Source organism: Talpa europaea (genome assembly GCF_964194135.1).
Source record: "Talpa europaea genome assembly, chromosome: 8".
Lineage (NCBI taxonomy): Eukaryota > Metazoa > Chordata > Mammalia > Eulipotyphla > Talpidae > Talpa > Talpa europaea.
In genome coordinates, this window is record NC_140075.1 from 21232909 (window position 1) to 21245134 (window position 12226).

Genomic DNA, 12226 nt, shown 5'->3' on the forward strand with positions numbered 1-12226 from the left:
TTGTTGTAGCAGTGCTGATGCCAGGCGTGCAAGCTATAGAAATGTTGGAGACTCACTGTACCTGCCTCCTGGAGGAGCCAGTCTAATGGGACAGGCTCACGTAAAATGAGTGTTACCAAGAGAAACACAAATGTGCTAGAAAACATAGAACCATGGGACTTAATCTGGTCCAGAGTGTGCAGAAGGTACACAGGTGAACAGAGCCTGAGAAGAGGTGAACTAGGATAGGGAGACCCTGACGTGTGGGCTGGGGAGGAATACTGCAGTCTTCACCCTTTTGTCCAGTTAACTGACACAAAACAGAGTGAGGTAGCAGAAAGCAGGATCTGACAAAGGATAGGCCTTTTAGAAATACCCTTCTGACCGTGGTGTGGTGATCAGTTTGCAGGAAGGCAAGACTGGACACAGGAAAACTGGGAGGCTGTAACATGACTAAGGCATGAATGGGGTGGGTCCAGTGGAGTTGAGAGACAGGTAAACGTGAAGCTTCGAGGTCGAATTAACAGGATGTGGCAGCTGGTTAAAATACAGGATGTTTACAGTGAGGGAGGTGGTTACCACATTAATCAGGCTCTGGCAGCCACCTGGTCCTTTCTCCTGGGGTGAGGACAGTTAAGGGCACAGTTTAGAGGAATCAGTCAGTTCTAGTGTGGACACATGGAGTATGAAATGGGGACATTGACCAGACACTTGAATATATGGATCTGGAGCTAAAGAGGATAGGCTGCACCAGAGATGTTTGGGGATCATCAAGGAATTAATAGTAATTGATGACAATGTTGTTATCTTGCTGTTCTTTGTGGCAGGTGTCACTGAGCTACTGAACAGTTCTTAAACCTCAAACCATGACTGTTCTGGGTCTGTTCCCAGCTCATGTGGGCTTCCCTTTGTACATCAGGGAGAGTTTGGATAAGGTGCCTGTCAAAAGATGTAACAACTAGATAAAAACCAGAGTAGCACAGGTGACCCCGGATTTGAGCTCTTTTCTCTAAACTTGGTGGTGTTTGAATCAAAGGAAAATGTTGTCTAAAGCTTCCTCATTTCATTAGTAGGTTAAACAGATGTAAATTTTGGTTGGGCCTGCAACTTGGCCAAAATGTGTTCTGTTAACTCTCCTCCACCGTGCCGTTGCTGAGTGCCGGCACTGAAATGAGATGCTTTATAATACTGTCATTTATTCATCACCACCACCTGCTCTTCCGGGCTTTCAAAGGCAGCCTGAACTTGGAGAATTTAAGTGACAGCTGTACAACAGCAGGTGGATGAACCCAAGTTTCAACCTAGGTCTGACTCCAACACCATGTCCTACTTGTGCTGACTTAGCACTGGTAGGTTAAGAGAGCTGGGTGTAAAGACAGGAAGAGGGAAGCGGTGGTTAGCCTGAGGTTGTGGGACAGAACTTGGCTTTGTGGGACAGATACATGATTTGTGCATGTATCAGCCTCTCGTGTTAGACGCTTCCTTTTCTCTCCATTTGGATTATATAACTTTCAAGTAGGTTGTGAAACGATTGTCTTCATAGTGGCTCCTCTAAAAAGATAGAAGCCTGAACCGGTAGACCTAAAGTCTTCTCATGCCATGCTGCCCTGTCCTCAGAGTTCGCTTTTCTAACTCTTGACACTGGTCTTGGTGTCTAAGTTTTATTTTTATTTTTATTTTTTTCTTTTATCACTCAGCTTGATCAGTGCTGTAGTGAATTTTCATTTATTTGAAAATGAGTTTAAGGCAGCTTACAAAGATGAGAGAGTATCAGTGGAAGAACTTTGAATTGAGAGATACATAGACGGGATGCAGGCGGCTGGGGTCTGAGGGTACTAAACGAAAAGCATCCCATTGACATTCGCTAGAGGTGATCCACAGGTTTGGCTAAGTTGGAACAGAAGCAGCACACTCTTCCCAGTTTTCTGAGAGCTGAGATAAATTCTGTTGGAACCCCAATGCCTTTACAGTTAATAGAGTAATTTTTTCAGGCTATTTGGTGTTATTGCAGTCTATGAAGTGCCAGTGCCATCATCCCAAATGAGTCTCAAGAAAAGCAGTTGTTAGGATCCAAGTCAGGGAGAACTGGTTACTAACCTCTCTGCTTAATCTGAGAATATGCGGTCACCAAAGAAGTGGGTGCTTGAGGCACATGGCTGAACCTTGGATCTGTCAGCAGGGTTTGAAATAATGGCGAAGTAGATCACAGCTTCTCATGGTTGTCATCTGCCAGCACACTGCTGGGATGTGACTAGTGTGCTTTCTTGAAGTTGAAAGACCCGAATACTTGTCCACAACGAGAGACTGAGGAGAGCCTGAATGCAGTGCCTAGATTCCCCTCAGAAAGAGCAGGGGTGCTCTTAATACTGAGTGGGAAGGAGTTTGACTCGTTCTTTCCTTCAGTGACCTTTTTCGGGCTCCAGAGAGGCTGTTGGCTAAATGCAGATCCATCTGCTCTATCAGGCAGCAGCTTGGGCTCAGATAGCGTTATTCTCTAAGTTGGAATGGGGAAAATTATTGTAGATTCTAGGTGTGTGTGTGATTCCCAGTAGGTGTGCGTGTGATTCCTCCCACTGGAGGAACATGTTGAAAGCACTGGATGTGCTTTGGTATATGAACGGGGTGGAGCCTTTAAAATTATTCAGCTGAATTACAAATTCATTATAAGGGCTGATCTAGAGCTTAGAAAATAGAAAAGGTGGAGATTTAGAAGTCTTTAGGTTTCTAAAACCTGAGAGTCAGGAGATAAGGGTTTTTAACCTAGAGTTTTGACATGGTACTAGCCTGGACTAGTCACTTTTCTGGGATTAGCAGTCCTTATTTGTAAAGTAAGGCTAGACTGTTGAGCCCAAACTCAGAAAATTAATTCTAACAAAGAAAACCATGTCTTAAAATTCGCTGAACTGATCTTTTTTTGGGGGGAGGAAAGAAAACAACACTTTTAATAATGGTTTAGAGTATGATATGAAAGTACGGGATTTGTATACTCATGGCCTTTTAAAACTTCCCAAATCAGTGATTCACTTTGTAGAGAATACAAAATAGAGTATTCTCTCAGGATGTCACTGTCTGGTGTTAGCCACTGATCACTCGAATTCCCATCCCTGTCCCAAGGTGAGCCTTATTTCTGTTAACCTTCACTTCAGGTTTATCAGTGTGGGAGTCGTGTGGCCCAATCAGCTGTAATGCTGGCAAAAATCTCAAATTGATAGTCTGCCAATAGGGTGCCGGAAGCACAGGTGACGGGGGCATTGCTGGGGCCACTGTCTCCTGTTAAACTCTGCCAACTCCTATTGCTGTGCTTTCTGTCCACATGCCTAGAGTTGCTCGTGCTTTGAAATGAATTTCCGTATAGTAAATTCACCTTCACCCTCTGTATGGAAAAGGTGGATGAGGCCTATAGTGGCTCATTAGTTTCCTGAGAGTGCCATCACCACAGACTTGGTGGCTGAAACATTTGACATTTATTCTGCCACAGGTCAGACAGGACAGCACTCCTTGAGACTCCAGTGGTGAATCTATTCTTTGTCTTCTCAGCTTCTGGTTGTTGTCAACATCGCATTTGGTTGCATTATGTCTCTGTGCCACATGTGTTATGTGGAGATTTTTCATGGTATTTAGGACCAACCTAGACATTCCAGGTGATCTCATCTCAAGATCCTCAACTTTTACATCTACAAAGACCCTTTTTCCAGATTAGGTCACCTTATTGGTTCTGGTGTAGATAGAGTTTTGGGGGGTTATCATTCAGCGCACTATGATGGCTTAGTCCCTTTTCTGTTTTCTCTGGCTCTTTAAATTTCCACTGCTGTAAACCAGTGCTCCCTTTTGTTCCAGTTGGTGGCCTGTGTGGACATGGCTGGCACCAAGGTCCACCAATGGTGCTACTCACTTACATAGCTGCCTCTTTATTTGTGTTATATTGTCTTATTAGTTTCTAAACAACCATTTGATTTTTTTTTATGAGGAAAAATTGTTGTAAAGATTTTGAATGGTATTAAAGATTTAAAGGGAAAACTTATAGCTTAAGCACTAAATTGTATTTAATTAGGATTGCAAGTGATTAGCAATAAAATTTTCATTTTGCAGGCTGTATAAAAACACTTTTTAATTAGATTTTAAAAATCTGTTTTACAACTAACTTTAATTCTTGCTATTCATTTCTTTGCAGGTCTTTTAGATAACCCTGAGCTTCGTGTGGTCCTTGTTTTTGGCTATAATTGCTGTAGGGTAGGAGCCAGCAATTACCTGCAGCGCGTAGTCAGCACATTCAGTGATATGAATGTCATCTTGGCTGGAGGCCAGGTGGACAACTTGGCATCGCTGACCTCTGAAAAGTATGTCTAATGTACTTCAGACTTCTGTGCATGATGGGAAATGTTCTCAAGTTTTAGTTACTCTGGGTCTTTCTTAAAGAATTGCTAAGCTGACAGTTCATTTAATTTTTCAATAGACACAGGCTGAGAGGCTTACTCAATGTAATTCTACTTGCAGTTGAGTAGTGAAATTCATATAAGAACTTATTCTTAGTTGGACCCAACACTCTTAAAACTTCAACATTGTCTCCTCTTATCTACAGTAACTACAGAGCTCCCTTGACAGCTCTGGGCTCTTTGTAACCATAATGTCTCTAATTCTCTCTCCTCCTCTAAAGGAAAGGTATGGTTAAACAGTGAATCTTTGCGGTAAAATGTCTCAGAACCTCTAATTTACTAAGTGAGTTGGAAATCGAGAGAGGGAATACTGTTATTATCTGTGGTAGTTCAAAGTCCAATTATCCACAAAACCTTTTCTTTTTGGAGTATCTTGCAGGCCTATTGGAATTACTTGACAAACATTTTGGGCTTTTTCAAGCTTAGAAATTGCAAGTTTTTGATTTTTGCTACTGAGGCTTATGCTTTCATGGATAAAAATAGTCTTCTACTCCCTTTCCATTTTGTTTTAAAGATTTATTTATTTATGCACACAAGATCTGGGGTAAAGGCCAGAGGTGTGGGGCGGTGAGAGGATTCACCAGAGACAGAGTAGGGAGCAGAACAGGCAGACTGACCGAAGTATACTGCTGAGGGGAGCAGCGGGTGAGTCAGGAGAGGTCTGCTGCGCCATGTAAGTTGCTCCCAGCTGGGGATCAAATTCATGCTGCAGGTGCTTCGGATAGCTTCATAGGTTGTGTCTTTTTTTTGTTGTTGTTAAGCCATTTAATTCGATAACAACAAGGCATATTCTCTAAACTCTCAAGAGGTTTGTTTTTTTTTTTTTTTAATAATAAATTTTATTTTTATATTCCCCATACATTTGCAACCCCCCCATTCTGATCCCAATCCCTCCCCTCCCACCCCCCAAAAGTGTCTCTGTTTCATAGTTTTTTGTTGATTCTGATTTTCACTTTCTTATAGTTATTCATTTTCCTGGTCCCTTATTTAAGTTTTCTAGATTCCTGCTATGAGTGAGACCATCCGGTATTTTTCTTTTTCTTTTTGGCTTATTTCGCTGAGCATGATCCCTTCCAGCGCCATCCATGTTGCTGCAAATTGCATGTGTTTATCTTTTTTGAATGCTGAGTAATATTCCATGGTGTATATGGACCACATCTTCTTGATCCAATCATCTATTTTTGGGCATTTGGGTTGTTTCCAAAGCTTAGCTATTGTAAACAGTGCTGCTATAAACAAAGGGGTGCAGGTGCTCTTTGCAATTGATGTTTCTGTGTCCTTTGGGTAAATACCTAGGAGTGGAATTGCTGGATCATATGGAAGTGCTACGTTTAGTAGGTCAAGAAATCTCCACACAGCTCTCCATAGTGGTTGGACCAGTTTGCACTCCCACCACATAGGTTGTGTCTTAACCTCTTGCGCCACCAGAGAGGCCCATCCCTTTACATTTTGATTGAAAATAACAGTATTTTGAGCTTAAGCTAATTAAGTAGTATAAATATCATTTGGTATAAAGTATCAATAGCATAAGTAGAGATTATCAGAAGCAGGAAAATGTGAATACCCTCGTCTCCCTTCTCTCCTACTCCCCAGATACTTCCTGCAAACACTTGCTTGTTTAGTGTTTGGATCCAGCAAGAACTATCTGCAAAACCATTGTTAAGTCACCCCAGTTTTGATCTCCAGCCAGGTAGTCTCCCTAATGGACCAGGGATAGTAGATTGCCAAAGTCAAGATCCCCGGACTACCAATGGGGGAAAGAAAGCCAAGTGCATTCAATTTAAAGCAATAAGATATCCAACATTGGATTTCGTGCATATATACACCAGTTCTTGATAGTTATTTATGTTATTTCCCCACTTGTACAATTTTCCCTCTTTACCTTTAAATTATACATAAAAATAGCACAGTAGTGCTTTTTTTAATATGTAACTTAACTCTGAAATGCCAATGTCTTTCTCAGACATAAAACATCTGGGGTGCTAGCCTGTTGGCATATCATTTAATTTTTATTATACCCAAATACACTCCCACTCATTTTTCCTTAGAGGACACATTCATCTTAATCTGTCATTGGGTAAGAAAAGCCAGTGAGTAAATCAGTGCTCCATTTTAATCATGTTCAGATTACTACACACACACACCCCCAAAAAAAATGAATAAAAAATTGATTCAGGCAAGAGATTGACATGCTGCAGTTGTCCACCAGAGAGGAAATAAAGGAACAGCAGGGCACTTCAGAAAATGGATTCTGCCCCTAAGAAACCAGTTTTGCCACCAACAAGTCTCATCTCAGTCACTTCTACTTAAGTCTTTTCACCCCAATATAATCTTAGATTAGCTAAATGTAAGTTACTTATTTGTCTCTCCCTTACCACCCCATGGGTGTCACTGATTTAGCTTTATAACTGTATTGATATTGAATATATATTTTTAGTAAGGATAAAATATTTTAAAATAAAAATAGGCAAATACAAATGAAAAGAAAATGTGTTTTTACCTGCACATCAATTGAATTCTCGGATCAAAAGATTAAATAAGACATGGAGCAATGTAATCAGTCACATTTCCATATGGAGCAAACAACATAAAGCTAAAACTTCTGGAATTATAGGTTCTTAGTAAAACTATCCTCTGTGATTGAATTTTAATACATCTTTTAAAGAATTTGACAGCTGGAGTCGGGGTGAGATACAAAGATAGTATACTAGAAAATGTACTAAAAAGTTTCATTTAATAGAGACAATCGTGTGTGAATAAAATTGTAAGGTTTCTCTTAAGGGAGTGATAAAGGTAATGATACTCTATGTTTTGAAAACCCATGCTGGATTTTACAAATCTTTGTCGAGATGCATTTGCTGCTTTGTATTTGTGACTGAACAGATAGTTGCTTACTTTGCCATAGATTTCTGCCTTCTACATTGCTTAAATGTACTAATTTTCAGTAGTTTAATTTTTAATCTTTGTTATGATCCTCTTGTTGGGGAGAGTGAGCCTTAGACTAGCTGCACGCTGCTAAGGTAAGCTGCTCCCAACCAGTGAGTCAGAGGATTTCTGTCTTCTTTTACACTGTCAAATACACTGCCTCCTTTTTAGTTTCTAACTGAATTTTACAGGACCCCTCTGGATATTGATGCCACTGGTGTGGTTGGACTGTCATTTAGTGGGCACCGAATCCAGAGCGCCACTGTGCTTCTCAACGAGGACGTCAACGATGAGAAGACTGCCGAGGCTGCCGTGCAGCGCCTGAAAGCAGCCAACATTCCAGAGCACAACACCATCGGCTTCATGTTCGCATGTGTTGGCAGGGGCTTCCAGTATTACAGAGCCAAGAGGAATGTAGAGGCTGATGCATTTAGAAAGTTTTTTCCTAGTGTTCCTTTATTTGGCTTCTTTGGAAATGGAGAGATTGGATGTGATCGCATAGTCACTGGGAACTTCACACTGAAGAAATGTAATGAGGTGAAGGATGATGATCTCTTTCATAGCTATACCACAATCATGGCACTCATTCACCTCGGGTCACCTAAATAGAGCCACCTGTAAAAGGGCTTTCACATATGTAATTTGGGGGACTCTACATTTTCCAGAAAATGGAAAACTGGGATGTGTGTATTTCAAACAAAAGTAATTTTTTATGTATCTGTTTTGTAGCTTTGACACTCTAAAGATTTATGTTGAGATTGTTTTTTTAATATATGAGATGAAGGACAACTTTGTATGTAAGGTTATACAGACCCAGAGTTGAGCTCTTGTATCAGGCACAGCAGCCTGGTTATGGCTGTCGCACCAGATGTCGCTGCTAGGGACAGGGCTTGCCGTGTCCTCTCCACGGGGGGCTGAGGAGGGCTCGTGTGTAGGCTGGAGACTGAGACAGACATTCCATGACTACCTCTGAATTGTTGGGTGGTTTTTTTAGCAGAATCATGTAGACATGTTTTTCTCCCTTAGTAAAGGAGAGAAGTAGGCAATGGTATCATTCTCCGCTTTACAGTTTTACCAGTTTTTTAGAAATGTATTGACTTTTTACTTACTTGGTAAAAATTAAAGGACTATTTTTGTTTTAGTACTCTAAAGTTGCATAGTCAAATAAATTGCCAAGGCTAATCAGTATTTTATTACTTTACAAGGAAAGAAAATTTCCTTTTCCCTCAATAAAAAATTGTTAAAAGGAAATATTTTTTCCACCTTGTTCTATGTGGTAAATTGGCAGACCAAACAACTATATCACCTTATTTTGGTTTTGATACCAATAAAGTATACATCAGAAATTCAATTCAGATAATGTTTTGTATTTCATTGCTTTTGGTGAGTGAATAAAGGAAATAAAGTAATTATTCAGAAACCAGACTAGCAGGTATTTATCAGTTACTACATTCTGGCTTATTCTCAGGAGAATGACTTTCATGTTCAGGTTTCTAATTATGCAGATATTTAAATGAGATTTTTCAGAGAGTACTGACATCTTGCCTTTTCATATAATGAGAGAACTTTTGATATTTATCCAGGAATATGTCTCCCAGAACAAAGACCACATTCCCACTCTCCCTTGCAAATGTAAGGGGAAGTACATGGTGCTCAAAATGGTGTGAATGGTTTTTCCCTCTTTCTTGACATCATTGCAGAGAACGGGCCACAAAGCCCACTTGAACTCTACATAAGAGCCAGCACCCCATCATGGAAGGAGATTGCAACAGAAGAGCCTGGGTATTTACACTCTTGGTGAAATGCTGCCATAATTCGCCTGAAATACTTACCTCCCTCCACAGGATCTTACCAGACAGAAGTATTAATTTCTGTCTTGCCTAAGCCGCATACCCCAACCCTCACCCCTTGTTACAGTTTGTATTAGCATATGCTGCTAATACAGTATAACTAATAAAAGGTATTTTTTGTAATGGTCAGTGCTTGTAACAGGACAACAGAAAACTTGTAAGACAAGTAAAGTATTAACATTCCTGTTTTTCTATTTTTATGACTTTTTTTCCATTTACCATAAAAAAATTTTTCTCTTGCAATTTATAAAATCATTTTTTATGGTTATTCTGTATCTTACAAATTCCAAACAAAAGTTTGTCGTAGAACTTTAAATATTTAGACATTTCTATTTAGCTATTAATTTTTCTGTTACCAAGTAGATAATACCTCAAAAATTGAATTCTTGGATATGCTTACATAGCATCAAAGGAATATTTCATAAATTTTCTTTGTCCCTGATGTTATCCAGAGTTGTGTGAATAGCAGAGAAAAGGGATTTTTGAAAATGAAAGTAGGAACAAAAGAAACCTGAAGTTCAAAGGATTATTTTATTTTTTTCAAGTGAAGACCCTCTTTCCAAAGGAGTCTGCTACTGGGCCATTTCACAAAATATTGGAGAAAAACAAGGGGGTTCTTAGAGGTCAATCTTCAGGGCTGTTAGGAACAATGAATTTATTTAGCTGTAAGGGTTGGTGCAGATTATAAAGGGGAGAAGAGGCTCAGTAAAGGAAATCTTGGGAATAAGACCAGTAATAGACACATTGTGCACAGTTACGGAATCTACACTGACCTATACTAATGAAGGGGAATCCAGTAGTCCCCTTGCAAAGATGTCTCAACTTTGCTTAAACCTGGATCGTTGGCAAATATATCAGCTTCTTCACCTAGTAAGAGAAGCCATATAGCAAGTTTTGCCACTGATTTATAATGCATATTTATCAAGTAAACACAAAAAGTTAAATGTCCAAAGCCACAAAAACTTTCAAGGAGAAAACCTTTTATAAACACTGCACACACATAGTATAACCTAGATTAGTGTTACCATAAATTTTCATAAAACTCCAAATCCTCTTGATTGGAAATTGTGAGATTAGATAACTGACGTGATTTTCATCTGTAGAAAGTCTGCTTAGTGAGCCCTAAAATAATAAAACAATATATATTAGTAATAACATCCTTGTTAAGCAAACGAAATTAACATCTATACTCTAAAGGGTGTTTTACCAGAAAGTTATTTTAATGTTGGCTTAATAGAATTAGATACTTGTAAAACATACTTTTGTTTTAGATGTTTCATTCCTATCCTGTGCCACAATTAAGTTACAAGAATATATGTTACCGTAAAGGGGAAAACATTGGCAGAAGCAATGAGCTGCTTTTAGTTTTTGGGTACTAAGAGCAGATGGAGCATTTTCATTTCACAAATAGCTCATACAAGTTATTCTCCAGTACCTGTCACAACCAGCAAGAAGGTAAGACTCATAACTGCAAGAAATTGGAAGAAAATATACTGATAGATTTTAAATGCAAATGACCAGATTGAGAAATTTGAGACCAAATCTCACTAACCAAAATTCTGTTACCATACATATATCTAAAACTTCTGTTTTGTCATGATACCAGGGTTTCAGATAGAAATAAAACAGTTGACCTAAACGATGCCAGCAAAATGGTAGACTAGGATGCAACGATCTTTTGCTCCCCCATAGAAACAAGAAAGAAGAAAAAAAGCAGGGGCCTCCCTGGTGGCCTATGGGTTAAGTCTCTGCTAGCACCACTGTGGCCTCAGTTGGATCCCTGGCCACACGGTGTAGGAGACCTCTCCTGTCTTGCCCAGCGTTCCCCTTCGTGTATTTCAGTAAAATCCACCTGTTCCTCTCCCTATTCTGTCTCTGGTGAATCCTCTCACCCCGCCCACTCACACACACACCCCCCCTCTGGCATACACCCCAGTTCTATGTAAAAATAAAAAAAAAATTTTAAAGGCAATTGCCTGGACCACCATTGTTGGAATGCTAGGAAACAGTTTTATAGCATCCAAAATAATGCCCAGTAATGAAAAAGCATTTTTAAATGATGGGAAAGCTTTTGAGCCTTTTACTCCATCTTGCTCTACCTCTCCCCAGCATGGTCAGTATTTTTTAGAGTAGCAGTCCCAGTTACTTCCCTCAAACCAGAAGAAGCTGAATAGGATTTAATTGCAATTTATTGTGTGTCTTTTCCAATCGTCTGGCTGATAGCTGAAGGACTTGGTTTTGCATAACTTGGAAATAAGGCAGGAAAGGTGACAGACACTGCTTGTAAAAGCAAGGTGAGGGCCTCCCTGGTGGCGCAAGGAGTTGCGGCATGAGTTAGATTCCCAACTGGCCAGGGAGAAACCCACATGGCGAAGCAGACCTCTCCTGTCTCGTCCGCTGCTCCCCTCAGCAGTGTATTTAAGGTACATGCCTCTTTTTATAGAGGCATGTTTTATTACTTATTTGTTTATTTGTTTGTTTATACATGCACTGGGTACAGTCAGAAGCGCGGGAGGGTGAGAGAATTCACCAGAGCCAGAGCGGGGAGCAGAGCAGGCAGAAGGACTGAAGTACACTGCTGAGGGGAGCAGCGGGCGGCAGGAGAGGTCTGTGCGCCATGTGGGACCCTCCTCTGGTGGCCGGGAGCAGCCGGGGATTGAACCAGCGCCACCAGGGAGGCCCTCAGCAGTGTATTTCAGTCCTTCTGCCTGTTCTGCTCCCCGCTCTGGCTCTGGTGAATTCTCTCACCCTCCTGCGCTTCTGACTGTACCTAGTGCTTTTATAAATAAATAAATAAATCTTTTTAAAAAAAAAGTGTTAAAAGCACACAGACACACACACGTAAAACAAAAGGATATAAACAGTTAAATAAAAGTGTTACAGGGCCTCCCTGGTGACGCAAGGAGTTAAGATGCAACCTAATAAAGCTGTCCTCATCCTCTGCATTGTGAGTTCGATCCCCGGCCAGGGAGCAGCCCACATGGTGCAGCAGACCTCTCCTGACTCACCCGCTGCTCCCCTCAGCAGTGTATTTCAGTC

The 12226-nt window shown here is 40.4% G+C and overlaps 1 protein-coding gene across 1 annotated transcript in view; it reads left to right on the forward strand.

Annotated features, from left to right (window-relative positions):
• Window positions 1-7946, forward strand: part of FBXO22 (F-box protein 22) — a gene marked incomplete at both ends in the record, with an annotated part of 30054 nt that extends 22108 nt beyond the window's left edge. Inside the window, 2 exons of the mRNA XM_084239502.1 lie at window positions 4151-4316; window positions 7529-7946. Of these exons, the coding sequence (XP_084095628.1) occupies window positions 4151-4316; window positions 7529-7946 (584 nt within the window). The remainder of the gene's footprint in view (window positions 1-4150; window positions 4317-7528) is intronic.
• Window positions 7947-12226: the final 4280 nt, after the last annotated feature.